This window comes from Oryza glaberrima, chromosome 4, assembly GCF_000147395.1.
Source record: "Oryza glaberrima chromosome 4, OglaRS2, whole genome shotgun sequence".
In the NCBI taxonomy this organism is placed as follows: domain Eukaryota; kingdom Viridiplantae; phylum Streptophyta; class Magnoliopsida; order Poales; family Poaceae; genus Oryza; species Oryza glaberrima.
In genome coordinates, this window is record NC_068329.1 from 27,973,429 (window position 1) to 27,996,690 (window position 23,262).

At 40.4% G+C, this 23,262-nt stretch overlaps 1 protein-coding gene across 1 annotated transcript; it reads left to right on the forward strand.

Annotated features, from left to right (window-relative positions):
• The first annotated feature begins 3,160 nt into the window (after nucleotides 1-3,160).
• LOC127770929 (uncharacterized) lies at nucleotides 3,161-21,721 on the forward strand. The gene is made up of 3 exons (XM_052296698.1): nucleotides 3,161-3,467; nucleotides 20,199-20,945; nucleotides 21,519-21,721. The coding sequence occupies exons 1-3, from the start codon at nucleotides 3,161-3,163 to the stop codon at nucleotides 21,719-21,721; spliced, it is 1,257 nt and encodes a 418-aa protein (XP_052152658.1).
• Nucleotides 21,722-23,262: the final 1,541 nt, after the last annotated feature.

Below are 23,262 nucleotides of genomic sequence, written 5' to 3' on the forward strand. Positions count from 1 at the left end.
TAATCTGCAGTGCACGCAAAACGGAGCAACTCATTAGCATATAATTAATTAAGTATTAGCTAATTTTTTTATAAATAGATTGATATGATTTCTAACGCAATTTTCGTACAGAATAATTTTTGCAAAAAACGCACCTTTTAACAGTTTGGGAAGCGTGCACGCGGAAAATAAGAGGGAGTGAGTTAGGAAAATGAAGCAGCAAGCACACCCTTAGAAAACTGGCACAGCCGGTCAACCGAGCTGGTGGGGTGTCCTTAGAGCAAGTTTAATAGTATAGCCAACTACTAGCTCTAATTCATCTATAGCCAATCTAATAGCTCATTCATAAAATAGTTACATACTACACTATCAATACATGGTCCCACCTGTCATACACAAAATGTGTCTTGGAGTCCGTGTTACAGCTGGCTACAAATCTGTAGCCCGTTGCTCTTCTCTCTCCTTATTTATCTTCTTAAAATATATTTGCAGCTGGCTTATAGCCTGCTATTGTACCTTCCTCCAAATCTCTCTCAATGTGCACAGCTTCCGATGGGGTCCACCATCATTTTTTTCAGGTGGGTCCCACTATAAGTACATGTTGTATCTCCCAACCTCCGCCGCATTGGTCCATCTCCCAACCTCCACCGCATCGATCCTTCCCCATCTATCTCTCCTCTTCCTCACTCGGCTCCAATGGCGCCGACTCCCCCGCTCTCCTCTCCGTCCTCTCCCACGGTGGCGCACGGCGACGACTACTCCGCCCCCTCCTCACCTTACACCGGCGAGTGGCTCCCCCGCCTCCTCTCTCCCACCGGCGGTGCAAATCCCCCCTCCCCAAAAAAAAACGGTAGCCACGGAGGTGCGAAACTGGCGCCGCCGCGGGGAGGGGCATGGTGGCGACCCCTCAGTCCCTCACCCCTCCTCTTCTCCCAACGAACGCAGCATGGAGGGGAGGCAGCAACCAACCGGCAGCCCGATGGTAGCAGCGGCAGGATATGAGGCCGCGGCAGCCTTCGGTGAAGGCGGCAACGGCAGCCGCACCCTCCCCTCCACCAGATCCGGCGTGAGGGGAGGCGACGACCCAACGGCGGCAGCATCGGCGTGAGACGCCGGTATGATTCAGACGTCAAGGCGACCTCCTCACGGCGCACGGTGGTCGCAGCGGGATCAAGGCGGCTTCGTCCCCGGTAGCCACCTCTTTCACTTCTAAGGTACCCGGCGCGTGTCTTTGGCACCGTCGTTGGCATCGCTGCGCGGATCGAGGTCGACTCCCACACCACCGTCGTTATTCTTCTTTTTGGATGCCGACGTGGCCGGTGGCGTGTGTCCCAGGCCGCCGCTGCCGCGGATCGAGGCGGCTTCCTCCCAAGCCGCTGCGGATCGAGGGCAGCTCCGTCCCAGCCATCGCTCTGTCCTCTTCTTCCTCGGCCACCGGCCGGCGTCCATGACCACATCGGTGTGGATCTGGGCGGATTTTTTTTTTTTTTGGACTCTGTCTGTTTTATGTGGCTATTTTTTCTGAAAAGAGCTTTCGTTTTTCATGTTTAGAGCGCTACCCCTGTAAACCGAATTTTCTCTTCTTCACATTGTATTTCTTTAAAAGACAAGGGTTTTTTCGAAAGAAAAGCAATATAGTGTCAGATGGTTCGATGATATATGCGATATTCCGTGCAAACACGAGGAGCTTTTTGCAAAAATAGCCAACCATGCTTATGAGCTTATCCTTTCAGAGGAGCCAAAAAAAATTCAAAAAATGGAGAAAATTCGTAGCCTTACGGCTTTAAATGATTGATGATTTCTGTACATTCCATATGCTTCCCCAAAACAAAACAATTTGCTCTTACGAAAGTTGATCTTGAAACCAGATAATTGCTCAAATGTACGAAGCTAAAGCAATAGCTTAGTGTTGCTATGGTTTCCATATCGATCAAGCTTTTTCAATATAACCATAGAGATAGTGGGGAGGGGGTTGCGTGTCTGTCTGCTTAATATAATTATATATGTGACTTCCAGAAAATTGCTTTGATGAATTACAGTGAGCATGTGCTCCGATTCTCACAATTCCAGCAACACATCAGTAGTTGCTATCTAACATCATGACCTAACATGTATTCTTTTCACAAAATTGAAGGTCCATCATGTTTAGGCCGTGTTTAGTTTCCCCCTATTCCCAACTTTCCATCACATTATATCACATCAAAAACTTTCCTATACATATAAACTTTCAACTTTTTTTTCAAACTTCCAATTTTCTTCAAGCTTTTAACTTTTTTCAGGAACTAAACACGCCTTTAATGAAGTTAAGCGTGCTACAGTGTCAAACTACCAGATATTGTGTGTGAACGTGGATGTTCAACTGTGTGCATCTTGGCTATACCGTGTGTGTGAACGTGGATGTTCAACTGTGTGCATTTTGGCTATACCGAGGCAAGAAGTATTCTCCGGACAATTGTATCTAATTGACTATCGTTTAATAAAAGCTTCTAATATATAATAATATATCATAAAACTATTATATTTTATCAAGTTATTTTAATTTTAATACTCCCACCGTATTTTAATGTATGACGCCGTTGACTTTATAATCAACGTTTGACCACTCGTTTTATTCAAAATTTTTATGCAAATATAAAAATACTTATGTCATGTTTATAGAACATTTGATGATAAATCAAGTCACAATAAAATAAATTATAATTACATAAATTTTTTAAATAAGACAAAAGGTTAAACGTTTGTCAAAAAAATCAACGACGTCATACATTAAAATATGGAGGGAGTATAAAATTACTATCAAAGTCATACCTTGAAGACCATAAAAGGAAACAGTGAAGCGTGAAGATTATTTTTATTTTGAAGGGGGTACAAACTTGAAACTTTAGTTTCGTTAACACACGCAGACTACTTCGACCAAAGCGCCACAAACGTACTGCTAATAAAACATGTGACAGCGTAATAGATGCATAGACAGCCACAGTGCCACGACGTTTTTTTTTTTGTATGGAAATATAAATAGCCCCGCACCGTGTCTTCAGTGGCTTTACATCCTCAAGTTGCATTGCTCTCTCGTTGTTCTCTCCCGACAAAACAATTCAGTTGCTCTACTCCCCCTTGTACAAAATTTCCAAGAGCTGCTCCAGGACTCCACCAGCTGCCTCCTGAGTGACGGTCGGCTTCGATGGAGATTTGGAGCACCGTGGGGTCGACTGCCATCGGGTGGCTGGTGCAGAATATCCTTGGATCATTAATCGGCGATAAGCTGAAATCGTGGTTAAGACAAATGAGTCTTGACGACGACACGAAGAAGCTCGAGTCGGAAATGAAGAACATTAGCGCGACGCTTGAGGTCGCCAAGGGGCATAAGATCAATAATGAACAGCCGGCTCTGGCTAGGTGTCTCCGAGATCTGAAAGATCTGTTGTACGATGCTGAGGACGTGATGGACGAGCTTGACTACTATCGCCTTCAAGATGAGACCATCAGAGGTGCGTTTATTCCTTTCAAGGAAAAAAAAAAATCCTCATCTTCTTCTTCTTCCAACCCTAATAATCTGCCTAAAAGTCTTCGTAACCCACCTGCTCCTAAAGGAGCTCCTCGATCGGCGGTAGAGATCATTTCTTTTTTCTCCTTTCTCAAACCCTAACATAAATATATAGAGAGAGCAAAGATGAGCACTTTCATAATCAACAAACTAGTCATAGAAAATATAATATATGTGAGGCTTAACAACGGTCCAACAAAAATTACCTCGAGGTACCGGTATCTCACGGTTTCAAATCGTTTCCGATCGTTGGATCTAACTAGATAAGATAAGTGTTGTTAGATGCAACGATCGGAAACGATTTGATACCGTGAGTTATCAGTATCTCGAGATACTTTTTTGTTGGATCGGAGCAAATCTCATCACGTTAAGCTCACAGTCCACTCAACCAACATGTAGCTCAAGGAATGAAATACATAGTACGTACTCTACTGTATGCAACACACCGTGCTCATGATCAATGCTTAGATTAGCACATTCTGAAGCATCAGTAGTGCCGTATTAAGTTAATTGGGTTATCTATTAGCTATCGCATTTTTATCAATATATAAATATTTAAATGCATGGTTGGACTGTTTGTATAACAAAATTATATATTCTGACCCGCAACTTTATCGATCGTCTCACGTTATCATGTAAGTTTTTTTTAAAGATATTTCTCATACGACTCCTTATTCATTTCTAAAAGCGAACGGAATTATAAACTTATTCATACGCGGATGACGTACCAAAGTACCCGAAAAAAACATATTTAATTTTTATAATAGTAGAGATTTTTCATCCGATTGAGAATCCGGTCGCCAGTAGATAGTTTTTTCCGGTCAGATCTGGGTTTTATACATGTTTAACTCGGATGACGGACGAAAAGTAAGGTTAGTACGGAATCATCTTCAATTTTTATAATAGGTATAGAGATTATATGGTATTTTTCTTTTCTTTAGGCTTTTTTGGACGGTGTTTTTTTTTCTTTTTTTTTGTTGCATCCAGAACGGACTTTTTTTTTTATTTTCTTTGGCGTTTTTCTTTTTTTTTGGTTTATTTTGGATTTTTTTTACGGCGTTTGTTTTCTTTTCGGTTGCATCAGATCGGACTTTTTTTTTCCGCCTTTTTAGTTTCTTTTACAGCCGGTAGTTTTTTTCCACCGTTTTTTTTTACTGATGGAGTTTCCTTTTTCCTTGTCGCTCATACTTTATTTTTCGCCTTTTTTTACACGGACTACGGAAACTTCTTTTGCTTTTTAAATATAGTAGGGAAGAAATAGAGATATATATATATATTTAGCCTATCTATATCTATCCCTATCTCTATCTATCTTATATACTATATACTATATATATATCTACTACTACTTTAAAAATAATAGTAGAGATTAGGTATAGATTAACACATACAAAACTTGTGGGCCCTTTGCATGCAAAGTAACCTTTTGTTTCTTTCATGGAAGAAAAGGTGCATTAATTTTGTATACTTGAATATGTATTACATCCTATATATCGGTAAGCACATATTTACACTGATTTTTGTGTGTATAATATAATTATATTTAATTTTTAAATTAAAAAATGGTTTATTATAAGATTTCATAATCAATAAAAATCTGCTGAAGAAAGAGGTGCAATACTTTTGATTTTTCAGCAATCGGATCTGCATGGCCCGTGCTAGAGGGGGGGAGGCCCATAGCCACAGTGCAGAAAAAAATTTGCGACCAAATATGATTTGACCCGAGGAAGGGACAGTAGACTTATTCCGTAGAGGCCCATAGCCACAGGGCAAGTAATAATAGGAGAGAAAGGAATCGAACCGTGGTCGCTGGGGTGAAAGCTTTCCTTCTTAACCCAGTAGTCAAATTGCTACACATGCTACATCAATACATGACGTATACATAGTATATCAAGCTTGGTTTTGGTGTAGATTGAAAAAGGTCCGACCCAACTATAAAGCGGATTAAAACGTATTTTGGCGATGCGTGTCGGATGACGGACGAAAACAACAGCCGGAATCCTTACGTATTATATATATATATATATATATATATATATATATATATATATATATATATATATATATCTTATAACTAATTAAAAGATTTGGATTTTTCCGGTCGTCACCTCTTTTCACCCGCGCGTTTTTTCGTTCGTCACTTTTTTTTCCGTCCCCTTTTCCGTTTTTCCCACCGCACCGCGTTTTCCGTTTTCCCCACCGCATCCGATTTCTTATCTGATCTAATCTGGCGCTATTCTTCCCACCGCATAAAAAAAAACCACACCGATTCCTACTCGAGTTTAGCAGATTATCACCCGTCCCTTACGCACATACAGATCAAACCACCACCCCATGAACTGGAGATCAAATCCATTCATCTGAATCACCACAAATTCACTAAATCACAAATCCAACAAAAATGAAGCAAAATCATCCAAAAAATAAAAAATAAAAACCAAATCACCGGCACCACCGCTCGTCGGAGCCGAGGACACCAATGCCCCGCCGCCGTGTGCCGCTGACCGCCGGGGAAAGGGCACCGCTGACCAGGGGGAGGGCGGTGCAAGGGCACCGCAGTTGAGGCGCCGATCGCCAAGGTAGGGCGCCGCCCGTTGGGGGAAGGGTGCCGCCAGCCGGCGGCAGGGCGTCGCGGCTGAGGCGCCGGCCAGGGAGAGGACGCCTTGGCTAAGGGGGGGAGCGGCGTCGGACGCGGCCGCGGGTGGATCCGTCGGCAGTGGCGGTGGCCGAGAACTGATCTGCCGGCGGTGGCTCCCTCCGCCCCCTATCGCCGCTACCCGCCTCGCTCGCCCGTCTGCCGCTCCACCCGTGGCCCTCCTCGCCGGCCGGAGCCGAGGGGACGGAGAACTGGGAGGGAGAGAAGAACGAGCACTCCACTCCCACTGGTCAACGCGCGCTGCTAATCTGTTGGTTGCCACACGCTGCTGTGCAGAGGAAGAGCATACGCCGGCTGGGAGAGAGAGAAGGATAGAGTTTAGAGACAACGAAAGAACGAGATAATGATCTCCAACCAGGCCACCCACCACACAATTCTCGCCTCAAGGCCACACATGCGAACCTGCACGTGGTATCTGACTCCTACCAAATTTTCATTTTCACCCAAATAGTATACTTTATCCTATACTTCAGTATATAAAAATTATTTGTAAAAATACCCCCAGATTAGTACTCAAAAATTGATATCCAGGACCTTGAAAGTATTAGTTTTTCAAGACTGGTCTCATGTACAAATAGTAACCTTTTATACTATGGGAGTTGAACATACAAGTCATTAACCTAAAAAAAGTATACGTTATATAAACGTTGTGATTATCATGTGGTTTTTCAAATTTTATATATATCTATATCTACGTCTGTATATACCAATAAAAAATACATAAGGCATCCGGCTATTTTTTGTCCGTCCATTTTTCTCGAATTTTTCCACTGCTTTTTTGTCGCTTAAGTCGTGTTTTTTCTTTTGCATGCGGAAGGGTGTGCGCACACAGTAAGGTTTCGGTTTTTTTATCCACCCATTTTTCTTTTACGTCGGTGGGTCAAACCCTAGCGCGTCACCACGTCGATCTACCTTCCCAACACTCAGCTCAAAACCAAGGAAAAAGTACTCCCTCCGTCCCAAAAAAAGACAAACCCTGGTTTCCGTGTCCAACGTTTGACCGTTCGTCTTATTTAAAAAAATTATGAAAAAAATTAAAAAGACAAGTCACGCATAAAATATTAATCATGTTTTACCATCTAACAACAATGAAAATACGAATTATAAAAAAATTTCATATAAAACGGACAGTCAAAGTTGGACACGGAAACCCAGGGTTTGTCTTTTTCTGAGACGGAGGGAGTATAATTTATCAGGATCAATTTTAGGCGAGAGGGAGAGGAGGAGACGGCGAGCGAGGCGAGAGGGGATGGAGGGAGAGGGGCGGGGGAGAGCGAGAGAGGGTGAGAGTGAGATTGAGAGATTTTGTGTGTGGGGTGGGGAGCGAGTATGGATAAGGATGGGACGCGTTCATCTCGGCTCAGTTTTTTTTTTGTGTCGATTTTTTTAAATAAACCCGGTATTTATAGTATAGGTGTCAGTTTTGTTTAGAACCAGCACCTATAATTTCTGGGTCGGTTCTGGAAAAACACATAGGTGGAAAAAATTTTATATGTGTTGGTTTTAACTGTTTCAACACTTATAGTACCGTCCTCTATCCGTCTTTTTTAAGTTGTGTTATTAGGTATATATTGAACCTCAAATGTTATTTATAAATACAAACAATACTCCTTTAGAAAAAAAATAATAACATTGGTTTTTATGATTTTGATATGCTGACAGCTTCCATAAATACTATATAGTTTAATTTTTATATCGCACGATTTAGGCGTGTCATCAGTTCAAGACACTTTTTTTCACATAGCAATACACGAGAATATTTTCACAATTACATTAAAAAAATATAGTTTTTGTAGGTCGCTATTCGGATGTGCCGTAAGTTCAACTTCACGCATATTCTTCATGTGCCAATTCATGAGTATATTCAACAATTACATTATACATATTATAAGAAAATATAATTTCTACGTGTCGCGATTCAGATATGCCATTAACTCCATTCCACTCATTGTCTTCATGTAAATAGTTCAGACTTGTCATTACCCGGTGCAACGCACGGGCATTTCGCTAGTAGATATATAGATATAGATATAGATATATTCAAGCAAATTCACACAGTGAATTTTACCTTAATTAAACCATATAACAATAATAAGATTAAAATAGTACACTCACCCGTTGCAACGCACGGGCATTTTTCTAGTACTAAAAAACGGGCGGAAAAAAACCAAATATGTCCTATCAAAAAAACCGGGCGAAAAAACCAGTCCGTAAAAAAAAGGCGAAAAAAACCAAATATGTCCGATAAAAAAAAGGCGAAAAAAAGGAAAAGAAAAATGAATCCAACTCCGTCAACGCGGTAAAAAAGGGCGAAAAAAATAAAAAAAGAATCTATCCGATTCCAAAGAAAAAGGAATTATATATGACGCGGTAAAAAAATCAAATCCTATTTCTCTACTACTTGAAAAGTATAATGTGTTTTCTTCGTCCGACTCTGTCAACGCGGTAAAAAAGAGCGAAAAAAAGAATATGTCTGATTCCAAAGAAAAAGGAATTATATGTAACATGGTAAAAAAAATCAAATCCTATTTCCCTACAACTTGAAAAGTATAAGGTGTTTTCTTCGTCCGTAATAAAAAAATCTGATTTCGATTAAAGAAAAACCGCAAGAAAAAAAAAGCGTAAAATGGCATCCGTAAAAAAACCCTTAAAAAAGGTAACCCCACCCACATCTCTACTACTTAAAAAATAAGAGATGCTTCCATCGTCCATCAAAAAAACCGGCCAAAAAACCGGGCGAAAAAAAACCGTAATTGTCCGATAAAAAAAGGGCGAAAAAAATAATCCGATTCCCTGTAAAAGAAGGGCGAAAAAAACCGGGGAAAAAAACCAGACGAGCGGAAAGAAACCACCAGCGAAAAAAAACTAGTCGAGCGAGAAAAAAAACCGTAACTGTCCGATAAAAAAAGGGGCGAAAAATAAATCTGATTCCGTGCCAAAAAAAAATGGCGAAAAAAAATCTCCGTGAAAACAAAAAAGTTAGCGGAAAAAATAAAAGAAAGTCCGACTCCTATCCGATTCCCTCTCAGAAACGAAAAAGAAAGTCTGACTATATATCCGATTCCCCCGAAAAATAAAAGGCACCACTCCTTTTGAGTCCGAGATACCACACACAACTCCTCTCGGTTTTAATCTATACCGTGATATCTCTAACATCTTAGGGAAATAAAATGATATGCCGGATAGAAGATCTGTTTACAAAAACGGAACCTACAGGTCGAGAGCATTCCATTTTTATATTATTTTAATTTTTGGGTTGGTACTTTTGCATTTAAGTCCCTGTAATTTTTATATTTACATTTGAGTCCCTATAATCTTACAATAAGGTACTTGAGGTTGTTTTTGATAAAAATATTAATAAAAGAGAGAGAACAAAAGCAGAAAGGTGCATAAAAATAAAAACAACAACAACAAAAGTTTTGTTTCCCCTAAGTCCTGTATTGGTAAAAAGCAAAAAAAAAGAACATTTGAAGAAAACACAAGCATAAAATGCGTGAGAAAATAATTGTAAAGAAAAAGGCAAAAAAACACATGAGAAAAGACAAGTGAGAAAAATATGGTTTTCGTTTTAAGTAAAAAAGCAAAAAAAAATGCTAAAAAAACTTTTAGAAAAAAATGCGCCATTTCTGAATGGTTTGAGAAAATCGTGCAAGAAAAAAAATATTGTTTAAAAAAAACAAGCCGCTCATTAAAATACAAACATTGTCATAGACATGATTATTCATGAAAAACGTATATTATCATTAGAATTTTTTCACCCGTTGCAACGCACGAGCATTTTTGCTAGTATAAAAAAAAGCCAAAACGCTGTTAGCAAGAGAAACGGAAAAAAAAAAGAATTCGATTCCGATTTTTTTAAAAAAAAAACGTCCCCAAGAAAACGGCGAAAAAAACATCTTAAAAAAACGGCGTCAGTATAATATCCAGCAAAAAAAGGAAAAAAACAAAAAAAAGGAAGGCCAAAACGCTATCAGCAAGAAAAACGGCGGAATAAAAAAAAGCAAAAAAAAGACAAAAAGAAAAAACGCCGTCCAAAATCTTATCTACTTAAAAATTTCGTAGCTTTCCGATCATCGCACCGATTTTTAAGTCCGTACTGCGATTTTTCGTCCGTTCACAACATCGCGCGCACCTTTTCTCCAAATCCCATATCATCATAATCCAACTCCAACAAAAAAAAAATCTCAATCCAAATCCAAATCAGAATCATCACAAAATCACCCAAAATATCAAGAGAGGTGATGAGAGGAGATGGAGGGGCAAGCGGGAGGCCACCGTTTCTCCTCGACGAACCTCCTCCTCCACCATCCCGCCATTGCACCAGGGATCAGCCGAGCCGCCGCTATGCCGCCAGGGAGTCGGGGAGCAGCCACGCCGCAGTTGTGTTGGGAAGTCACCAACTCGCCTCTGCGCCAGGAAGATGCCGGGAGGGAGAGGGAGGAGCCAATCCCGAGCTACCATGCTGCCGGGGAGCCACCGACTTGCCGGATCTGGTGATGAGTAGGACGACAGCGGCACCCGACAAGGAGGAACTAAAGGAGCCGACGGTTGGGGGGGAGGGGGAGCGGCACCGCGGGAGAGGGGAGGGGCGTGGAAAGGCACCGCCGGTGGGGGAGGGACGTGGAGAGGCGCCACCGGTGGGAAAGGGGCAGCTCACTGTGGGAGGAGGAGCGTCGTTGGTGGGGAGAGAGGAGGAGCGCTGCTGGTGGGGGAGAGAGGCGAACTGCTGTGAGGGGAGGGAGGGGAAAATGAATTAGGGTTAGGGATTTTTTTTGGCCCCGACGATTTTGATGGATTCGGAACCGATCTGAGCCGTCCATCAAAACAAACGACTCAGAACTCAGATCGATCTCGCGTTGGGCCAGCCTCCATCGCCGGGCCGCATCACTGCTGGGCCGCGCGTGGGTCGGCCGGTCCAAACAAAGCACTTAGTTAGACTTTCGACTGGGGCCCACACGGCAATGAGAGGAGGAGTAGGGGGAGCCCAATTAGACTTCCTGTTGGGCCTAACGCTTTCTTACAGGCTGAGGCGGAGGGGAGAAGGGAGGAAAGCGGGTCGGCTCGGTTGCGAGCTGAAAAATAAAATGGGCTGAAAATGGACTAGAGAGAAAGGATGATTTTCATTTAAATAAATGCTGAAATGATGTATGTATTATCAAAATTAGCTATTAAGCTCTATAAATTCCAATAAAATTCCAAAGAGAGTAATTAATCATGGAGAATTTAATAAAATTAAATCCAACCATATCATTTTATTTCGCACACTAAACTAATTTAATTATACATCTACCTACTTAAAAAATCAAATATTTCCAGAAATTTGTATTTCAATTAATTACATAATGTAAATCTTTCTCAAATGTTTCTCAATTTTCTGGTCTTTACAATTCCCGTTGCAACGCACGGGCACTTTTGCTAGTTCAACCTAAAATACGAAGTGAGTGTAACTTAAATGGTTATGTTTTTTTATTGTAGAACCAGCTCATTCGGATTTAAATCCTGGACTTAACACGGGTGCTCGTATTTACAACTAATTATTCTTTCAATAATAGATGGCGTACCTGTTGACAGCGAGACGGTCATGGTGATTTCATGCCCTTCCTCTTCGGGAAAATTTGGGAAATACCATCGCAAAGATAGGTGAGTTGCACAATACCATTATATGTGAGAATGACATATGAGGCCTAGACCCAGATGTCAATAACACATACGATGGTATTTTCCAACTCCGTAATTTTTATGATGGTACTAGGCAAATTGGCCCTAAGATATACCAGCTCAGTCTTCCAAAAGCGTTTATTGAGCTAGGGTGTGTGTGCGTATTTATAAGGGTGAGTATGCGCGCGTTGTGAGCGTCTACGTTTGTACCATGTTTCTTTAAAAAAAAGTGAAATGGGAAAAGGGAAAAAGCCCGAAAGAAAATAGACATGGACTAAAAAGAACAAAAGAAAAATTCTAATTATTAAACATGTCAAAGGAATAAGTTAATTTAGGTCCCTTAATTTATCGTCGAGTCTGAAAGTTATCCTTAAACCAAAATACCAAAACGGGTCTTGAATTTATAAAACCAGATTAACTGAAGTGCATATATGCAGTATTATATCCAATTTTAACTGACGTGACAAGCATGAGTTTTTTTTTGGGGGAATACGAGCAGCATTTGTCATGGCCCATTCTCTCTTTTCCACCCTTGGTCTGCAAGCTAGCGCCGTCTAAAGCCGCGCGACGGAGTCGGGGGGAGCTGCTCCGGCAGGTAGCCATCGCTTAGCTACTCTCGTGCTGGCCGCCGCCCTTCTCCCGACCTACCGTTCGCGCTCCACGGGGGATGGCATATAGCTCCTCTGCGGCCATACGTCTTGGCAAGCTCCTACCAGGGTCCGCTGCCGCGAACCCATCCGAGGGGACCGGCGAGGGTGCTACCGAAGGCGCTAGCCTCCTCGTCCATCTCCAGCTCGAGAGAGCCAGATGAGAAGGAGAAAGGAAGGTGCAGTCGATGGCTTCGAGATTGCCTCCAAGGCTGCGGGCATCGCTCGCGCCCGTGCCGCTGTTGCCGAACGCGTACTATGGGTGTGTTTAGTTAACGCTAAAATTGGAAGTTTTGGTTGAAATTGAAACGATGTTATGGAAAAATTAGAAATTTGTGTGTGTAGAAAAATTTTAATGTGATAAAAAAGTTGAAAGTTTAAACTCAGCCTATCTCGTACAGGGGCTGCTAGCTGACGCGTGCGCGCCAGCAGCGAGCACTCCCACCTCTCCCCTTTAGTGTTAACTACATGTATTAGTTAATATACTTAACACTAATGATAGTAATTAGGAAAGATTTTTGGAAATTTTTTTTGGAGATTTTTTTACTAACATATTGAAAAAAATTTAAGTTAGATTTGAAAACTTTCGATTTAAGTTTTAAATTTTAAAGTCAAATTTTAAAAACTTTCAACTCAGATTTGAAAACTTTCAACTCAGATTCGAAAACTTTCAACTCGAGAATCGAGATTCGAAAACTTTCAAGTCCAGATTTGAAAATTTTGAAAACTTTCAATTTGAGATTTGAAAATTTTCAACTCGAGATTTGAAAACTTTCAACTCGAGATTCGAAAACTTTCAAATCAAGATTTGAAAAAATTAACTTTCAACTTAAGATTTGAAAACTTTCAACTCAGATTCGAAAACTTTCAACTCGAGAATCGAGATTCGAAAACTTTCAAGTCCAAATTTGAAAATTTTGAAAACTTTCAACTCGAGATTTGAAAACTTTCAACTCGATATTCGAAAACTTTCAAATCAAGATTTGAAAAATTTTGAAAATTTTCAAATCGAGATTTGAAAACTTTCAAGTCGAGATTTAAAAACTTTCAAGTTTAGATTTGAAAATTTTCAACTCAAAATTTAAAAACTTTCAAACTCAAAACATGCTAAAAGATAAAAAAAAATAATCAGAAAAAAATTGGGAAAAAAACCGGAAAAATCGGCAAAGAAAATGGAAAAAAAAAAAGAGGAGGCGCGCGCCGGCGTGGGCCTTTTGGGCCCGAAGCGCCGCCGGCGCGCGCGTGCGTTAGCTTTTCCGATCTCGTACACCCGTTCTGTGCCAAATTAAGGGCGTCTTGCGCCGTTGCGCACTGCGACGCTCGTCCAGGACCTCTCGCGAGGCAACCTAAAAGAGCAATAAACAGATCCCGGGTGGGGTGGGGGGGGGGTGGAGATGGGATAGAACGAGAAAGCAAAACCAATGGCATGTGCACTTTGATGCTATTTTCAATCGTATAAAATTTTGGTAAAGTTATAAAAAAGTGGCTGCATTTAGTTTGCTGTCAAATTTTGGTAACTATAAAACAAATCCTACCAAAATTTTGGCAAGTTGCTAAAATTTTAGCAACTATATTAAAATTTTGACAATGCTAAAATTTGGTAAAGTTGAAAATGGTATCAAAATGAACGGGTTCGAAATATGGACGCATAACCGAGCGAGATCCAGATGCTTGCGTTTGGAGATTGATTGAGGGTGTGTTTAGTTGGGAAAAAGGAAATTTTTGGGTGTCACATCGGACGTTTGACCGGATGTCGGAAGGGGTTTTCGGACATGAATAAAAAAACTAATTTCAGAACTCGCCTGGAAACCGCGAGACGAATCTTTTGAGACTAATTAAGCTGTCATTAGCACATGTAGGCTACTGTAGCACTTATGGCTAATCACGGAATAATTAGGCTTAAAAGATTCGTCTCACGATTTCCCCCATAACTGTGCAATTATTTTTTCTTTTTATCTATATTTAATGTTTCATGCATGTGTTAAAAATTCGATGTGATGTTTTTAGAAAAAAAATTTGGAGAACTAAACGGGCCCTGATTGATTGCTTCCTGCTGGTGGGGATGATAAGACAACGAGGAAAGAAAAGAAAAGAAATAAGATTTGGATTCCTGTGGATTCAATCACAAGGAACTGGTCACAGCAAAATCTGAAATGGATCGAGGCAATCTTTCAGAACAAAATGTGTGACGGAAGACCGAGGATGACAACAGTGAGCTTGGGAAGCATTTTTTTTTTAATAATTGAATATAACATCTCGGTCTTTGCTAAAAAGAGCTACAGTCCATTATTACAATCTAGCACTCTATAACGAGTGTAGTTTAAATAAGATAGCAAATATCGCAGAAAGATAAAAATGAAGCAATAAAAGATAAGAAAAACATATTATTGAAGTCTATTTTTGAATCTCCACCCATAATTGATAAAAAGCTGTATAATTGCCGACTCAAGCTTGCGGTATGCAACTTTTAGAACCTCTCCGTCTTCATCACACCTTTGTAACTGTGTCCAACACCGGAACTAATATGTTGCCGTGAAAATTACCCGCATATATGAAATATATGGTAATTTATCTCGCATAGAGGGAAGCGAGGACGGCGAAGGCGATGACTATTCTGCTAGTATGCTGCCAGCCTAGCAGGCTTATATGTTCTCAACTCAGTGCTGCTAGCCGGCTAGCGCGAGAAGAGCTAGACGAGGAATGCCACTACCGCCGTGGCCACATACCGGAGCAGCGGAGCAGGTCCTACCGCCGACGGTGCCGGCCTGCAGACGAATGGCGGAAGAGAGAGAGAGAGAGAGAGGGCCAGGACATGTGGGTCTCGTGTGCGTCTTATGCTGACTTAATTTGCCATATTAGTTAAAACCGGATATAATATTACCTAGGACCTTGGTTAATCCGGTTTTATAAATTGAGAGACCCATTAATCCATTATATTGGTATTTCGGTTTAGGGTCGGCAACAAGATGAGGGATCTAAAATAAACTTATTCTCCATATGCCAATATAGGGTATTCGGCCCAGTTCGTGATGGCAAAAAAAAAAAAGTTCAAGTTGATCACGAGCACAAGCAGACGCCCGATCAGGAATTAGGAATTTCGGAATAAGAGGGGTAATATGAACTTTATCTCTTGAATAAATTAGACAAGCATATTGTCCATCAAAATAAATGATGTATAGGCACATTGTAAATTAAGTAAAATTGTATTGGTAGTATGCAAATTTATTAAGTGGGTGTAATCTAATACATAAACTTGTAAAACACTTGTTTTGGTACATAACCTTGTTTGTGTATACGAACTGAAACCAAAAGAACACGTTATGGCTAATTTTACCAAGTTAGGTGTCGGTTAGGACACAACGTGCACACATGATGTGGGCTTGAGACGTGCTATATTTGTAAACTTGATTTTCACTATATTATTCTTTGTTCTACCCTTCCATCACTTGCTCGGTTTTTTTTATGTCTTTCTTCATGCAATCGTTAGGCCTTATTCAACCTTTGCTTCAAGGAAGCTATAATCACTTATTACATAATTCTCTCAAAGAGAGCAACATTTAGGCAGGCCATAAAAACTAACTAGCAATCACCAACACTTAAGGAGAAAATAATTATTGAAGTTTATCTATTGAACTAAAAAATTAGCTTTGAAGTTTATGAATACTTGAAAGCTAATTTCTAGCTACATTAGAAATACTATTAAGAGGTAGGTTTGGGTCCAAAGAAAATTTGAACTACTCTTTTTTTTTTTCAAAATGACAGTCAAAGAAAATAAGTTGAATGGTCTCTTTTTTCATACACAAAATTTCTTATTAATCCAATATAAGAAATTATCCAAATTATCTTCTACTACCATTTCAATTTCTTATTGCTAAATTATCCTTAGTTAGAATTACTCCTTTGAACAAAAACCACGTAAAAATCTTGATCTTAATTGGCATTTTCAGTCTCCATATAAACTTATTCCTCTCAATATGATAAGTATTAATCCAATATAAGTACATTGATTGAAAAAAAAAGGACCATTTTGATGAAGATTCCATGTAAAAGTATCATTGTTATCATTCAAATTAGTATGCAAAATCAACGCAACTAAATGATGCTAATTACCTAAGTTTTGATCACAAACGCTCTTCTAAAAGAAACATTAAGTGGGATTGAACTCATAACTGTTGCGTTTGAGACATTCCTCCTTCGAACCTTATTATTGAACAAATGTATGTCTACATAGCATTCTTCCCACTTACGTGTTTATGTAGCATCCCTAATCGACACTTATATTAGCAATATTAGCTTTGTTGTGTTCATTTGGCCTTGGTTCTCATGCAACTGATAAGTTCATGTACCAAAACGATCATTTTATAAGTTTGTATACTAAATTGTACCTGCCTAGTAAATTTATGTACTGATAATGCAATTTACTCCTGCAAACTACAATGTGGATTATAGCACTAAATAAAGCTTACTATTTGCAGGCAACCGCAGGGATATTACAGCCAGAACTGCCCTTCCTCCCCTGCAATCGCAGGATATTGTACCTTCATCTACCTCATCTTCCTTTTCTATCAGTCAGGTTCGAAGCTATATATTTCGTTGTCCCTTTTTTTTTTCCTCCAATACTTATATATCTTATATCTCATAAAAGGCATCGAGTTTGATCTAAAAATGTTGTATTGTTGTCCAATATACCTTCCCTATATGTGATGATTTTTTTTTTTTGGAAACTTTATGCAGTGGTTTTCATATTTTCACTTAAGTGGTTGTTTGGACTACATATTTTCCTTTTTCTCCAGAGGAGCTGGCACATTCCTTGATAACAGGAGTCATCTTTCTGCTAAGATAAACCAAATTGCTGATGAAATAAAATATGCTCATCTTATTGTCATTAACAATCTCAATATAGATAGATCGTACTTTGCTGGAACTTCAAATCAGAGTTGTCAGAGTACACCCTTGGACACAGAGGGAACAACATCTTATACTCTTGATCCCATAGTGTTGTATGGGAGGGATGCAGAGATGGAATCCATAAGAACGCTGATCATGACCGATAAATCCAATGGCATAACCGTCCTGCCAATTGTAGGCAATGGAGGGATAGGGAAAACCACTCTGGCCCAGTTTGTCTACAAAGATCCGGCAGTTCAAAGTCGATTTCAGGTAAAAATATGGGTGCATGTGTCTCAAACATTTGACGTGGACAGGATGACAAGGGAGATTTTGGACTGTCTCTCCGAAACAACCCAAAAAGAGACAATCAACTGCAATAAGCGTCAAGAGGATCTTCAGCAAAAATTGAAATATAAGAGGTTCCTCATTGTCTTGGATGATGTATGGGATGTCCGTATAGATCACTGGAACAAATTACTGGCTCCTTTAAGACCTAATAATGTGAATTCGCCACAGGAAGAAGCAACAGGTAATATGATAATCATGACAACTCGTATACAGAGTGTTGCCAAAAGTCTTGGAACGGTACGATCAATTAATTTAGAAGGTCTGAAAGATGATGATATGTGGTCACTATTTGAAGTACATGCTTTTGGTAATGATAAACATGATAGTAGTCCAGGCTTACAGGTTCTTGGGAAGAAAATTGCTAGCGAGCTAAAAGGCAACCCGTTGGCAGCAAAAACTATGGGTTCATTATTAGGAATGAATCTTACCATCGATCATTGGGATAGCATTATAAAGAGTGAAGAATGGAAATCCCTGCAAGATGTTAATGGCATCATGCATGCGCTGAAGTTGAGTTATGATAATCTACCCAACCCCTTACAGCAATGCTTCTCTTATTGTTCTCTTTTCCCCAAGGGTTACTCTTTCCGTGAAGCACAATTAATGCAAATATGGATCGCTCAAGGATTTGTGAAAATGTCCAGTGAGACGTTGGAGCAGGAAGGACGGAAATATCTAGCTAAGTTGGTGAACTATGGTTTCTTTCAGCAAGTTGAAAGCATGAGGTCTTCGTCTAAAAATTTTGTTATGCACGATCTTATGCATGATTTAGCACGACAGGTTTCACAAGCAGAATGTGCAACAATAGATGGCTCAGGGTGTAAGAAGTTAGAGCCAAGTATACGTCATTTGTCAATATTAACTGATTCTGAATACCGGGAGGGTAGAAATGGAAGAATACTTCGCAATGAGGTCTTTGAGAAACGGTTGCTGGAAGTTACATCAAGGAGCAAGTTGAGGACATTAATATTAATTGGGCAATATGACCATCATTTTTTAAAATCCTTTCAGGATGCTTTCAAGGAAGTACAACATTTGCGACTGCTGCATATCACTTCAACATTTGCTGATTTTGATTCTTTTCTTTCTAGCTTGGTTAATTATACACATCTCCGGTATCTGAGAGTTGAGAACAGAGAGTCCCAGGGAGCTTTGCCTCAAGCTCTGAGCGAGTGCTACCATCTTCAAGTACTAGATATTGGCTCATGTGGAACTCTCGATATACCTACTGAAATAATAAATAATCTTGTCAACCTGAGGCATCTTGTTGCAAAAAAGGGAGTGTGCTCTTCTATTGCTAACATTGGTAAAATGACCTCGCTTCAGGAACTAGACAATTTTATTGTTCAAAATAATTTAAGTGGGTTTGAAATGACACAATTGAAATCCATGAACAAGCTTGTACAACTTGGTGTGTCTCGACTTGAAAATGTTATAACTCAGGAGGAGGCATGTGGGGCAAGCCTGAAAGACAAACAACACTTAGAAAAGCTGCATTTGTGCTGGAAGGATGCATGGGATGGATATGACAGTGACGAAAGCTACGAAAGTGAATACGGCAGTTATATGAATATAGAAACAGAAGGGAACGAACTGCCAGTTGGTGATGCCAATGGTGCCCCACTTTTACAACATCACAGTAATATAAGCTCTGAACTTTCTTTAAGTAAGGTGCTTGATGGCCTTGAACCGTATCACAGCCTCAAGCATCTACGGATATCTGGGTATAATGGAGCTACCTCCCCAACTTGGCTTCCTTCTTCACTTACCTGCCTGCAAACACTTCATCTAGAAAAATGTGAAAAATGGCAAATACCTCCTTTAGAAAGGCTACCATTACTTATAAAGCTCGTGTTGATCAAAATGAGGAATGCAACAGAAGTCTCGATTCCTTCACTGGAGCAGCTTGTGTTAATTGATTTGCCAAGCTTGAACACATGCTCCTGCACTTCCATCAGGAACTTGAACTCCAGTTTAAAGGTTCTGAAAATTAAGAACTGCCCTGCACTGGAGGTATTTCCTTTGTTTGAGAACTGCCAGAAATTTGAAATCGAGCGGACGTCATGGTTGTCCCATCTTAGAAAGCTTACCATCTATAATTGTCCTCATTTGTGTGTTCACAATCCTCTTCCGCCTTCATCTATTGTTTCCAAATTATCGATCGGTAAAGTTTTACCATTTCCAACGGTGGAGCGGTCATCCAGTGGAACATTAACAATTGGAATGGACCCTGAATATTCTGATGATATTTTCGATGAGGATTCTGATCAGCTGAAAATGTTGGATGACAAAGTTCTGTCATTCCATAACCTGAGGTTCCTAACTGTATTGATAATATGTGGTTGTCAAAATCTTGTGGATATTTCACTCGATAGTTTAAGGCAACTCGTTTGTTTGAAGGGTTTGGAATTATACAACTGCCCAAAACTTCTATCTTCAAATGTTCCATCAGAGCTTACCTGTGAATATATGCCAGAAGCAAATCACAGCGCCCTCCGGTCTCTCGAATATCTCTATATTCAGAAGTGTGGAATAACGGGGAAGTGGCTGTCTCTGATGTTGCAACACGCGCTGGCCTTACAGGAACTGAATTTAAATGACTGCAAGCAGATAACAGGGCTCTCGATAGGAGAGGAAGAAAACAGTCAGCTAAATCTTATGTCATCTACAGAGGATCCGTCATTAGGATATCCAGGTCAAGACAAACTTCTGCGCCTTCCGTTAAATCTCATACCCTCTTTGAAAATGGTAGTTATTAAATGTTTTGATGATTTAACATTCTACGGTAGAAAGGAAGATTTTGCTGGATTTACCTCCCTTGAGGAGCTACACATTCGGGAATGCTCCAAGCTGCTCTCATTCTTGGCGCATAACGACGGAAATGATGAGCAGTCGAACGGAAGATGGTTCCTCCCCCTTTCACTTAGGGAACTTCATATTGGATATGTTGATTCCCCAAAAAAGCTGCAGCCCTGCTTTCCAGGGAACCTCACCCGCCTGAAAAAACTAGAAGTGTACGGAAACCAAAGTTTGACATCTCTGCAGCTGCATTCCTGCACGGCACTCCAAGAGTTGATAATTCAAAGTTGTGAGTCGCTTAATTATCTGGAGGGCTTGCAATTGCTCGGCAACCTCAGGTTGCTGCGGGCACACAGATGCCTCAGCGGTCATGGAGAAGATGGAAGGTGTATCCTTCCGCAATCACTTGAGGAGCTTTACATCAGTGAGTATTCTCAAAAAACTCTGCAGCTCTGCTTTTCAGGGAACCTCACACGCCTGAGAAAACTACATGTAAATGGAAACTCAAGTTATTTGCCGGCCGGGAGAAAAAAGGGAAACTCAATTTTAACATGTCTGCAACTTCATTCCTGCACAACACTCCAAGAGTTGATCATTGAAAACTGTAAGTCACTTAACTCTCTTGAAGGCTTGCAATCACTCAGCAACCTCATGTCGCTGAAGGCACACAGATGCTTGGGCAATCATGTAGAAGATGGAAAGTATCTCCTTCCACAATCACTTGAGAAACTTTACATCCACCAGTATTCCCAAGAAACTCTGCAGCCCTGCTTCCCACCCAATCTCACATGCCTAAAAAAATTAGATGTATCAAGCTCTGCAAGTTTGAAATCTCTTGACTTGCAGTCTTGCACAGCACTTGAAAGCTTGAGCATTGTATGGTGTCCGTCCCTTTCCACATTAAAGGGTCTGCAATCCCTCAACGGACTCAATCTCCTCACTTCCCTGCAATATCTCCGATTTTGGTATTGCCACAATCTCGTAGATCTTCCTGCAGGGCTCCACAGCCTTCCCTCCCTCAAGTGGTTGTGGATCAGTTCTTGCAAGAACATCGCGAGGCTGCCGGAGATGGGCCTCCCACCTTCGTTGGAAAAACTATATATCGACGATTGCAGCGAAGAGCTAGTTCAGGAGGTTCAGCTGTGCAGAACTCTAGCAAGCGAGCTGAAGGTCAGAATTGATGAGAGATATGTGAACTGATTATTCAGTGGCTCGTTAGGCGCACCTTTTTCCACCTACCCAACTGTCATGGACTCGTTCAGGCGTTCAAGCTACTGTAAATTCCATTGCCGCAATGACGAGCTTCAGAACCATTACACAATACAAGGGACACGATGGCTGGATCAATTGTCGCAGAGCTAGCGTTGGTTCACCTGACAAAAAAAAAGGACTAAACGCGCGTGTTTCTTTACTCAGAAGTACCATAAATTGATTTCGGTTTTTTTAAAAAAGATGTCAGAAATAGGATTTCATATGCCACATTCTGCATGGAATTGTCTCGCTTCAGAAGCTCATCCTAATGCGGTTGTTTTACTCTGTAATTCTGTGATATGACTGCTGTTGTATTAATTGATAGCACTCGACCGGCAAAACCAATTCGCTTCATTGTTTGCCAGTATCCATTCTATAGTTCTACTCTGAAAAACGATGATTGTTGTTCACTTGTTCATTCTCATGAATACAGAAGGACCCGTGTTTATCATGCTACTTTTGCCATTTATATTGTATTCCAAGTTGTGCTGCAGACGGTTTCAGTGATTAGTTCACTTTGCTGTATCCTGTGTTCGTTCGAGAATTGTTAGCACATGCGCGTGGTAGCTGATGGGGTAGCTGAAGTACTGAACGTCCGCACGGGTTCTTTTGGACTCGAGATCATTGTAGCCTTCAAGCTTAACAGCATTGCAGGTTGCTACAACTGTGTCAGAAATTTGCTAACCAAAGAATTATTTTCTCATATATGAAAATAAATGCCAGCATAATAATCCGAGTAAAATAGACATAATCACTATAGAAGACCAACGGCAAATTCTTCTTTTCAATTTCTAGGGTGAAAAACTCATCGTCTAATCTCATGTCAGCATTGAAGGCTCATACCATTTCGATCATGTATGCATTAAGCCGAACATTAGCAAGAAGCAAATGTATTGCACGGCCAAACATAGCCAACTAATTCTCAAGCAATTTAATAATCACAAAAGAGTTCCAAGTCTTGCAATGTCAAGATATATAAAAACTTATGCCAGCATGAAGCAACACTGAAACAATACAATCAACACAGGTTCCCATGGCCAATGAAATATATATATCATCCCAGAAATTATCACTAGGCATTGGTATGTTGTTACTTCAATCTCCATAGTGTCAGTCACGCACAATGACACATCATATTACATAAGAGTATCAAGAGTATATGACAGTTGTAACAAAACAACTCCATTGAGAAGAACAGACAGCCACATGAACCATATTCACTTCTTCAGATCAGAAAGCCTGGTGAATTATCAGGCTACCAATTGCTACCGTAGTCTCCACTTTTCACCTATATGTACATAGAACACTTGCACTATCAGAATACCCAGAAAGCTAGTTCAGTCACTACAAACTATCTTCTAAATCCAAGCAGATACTTATCCAACTTGAAAAAGACGTACACTTTTGGTGTCTCTACACCATCAATCTCACAAAAGGAAATTAACCATCCACCTACAAGTATCCTACTGTTAGAATGACCACCTTACACC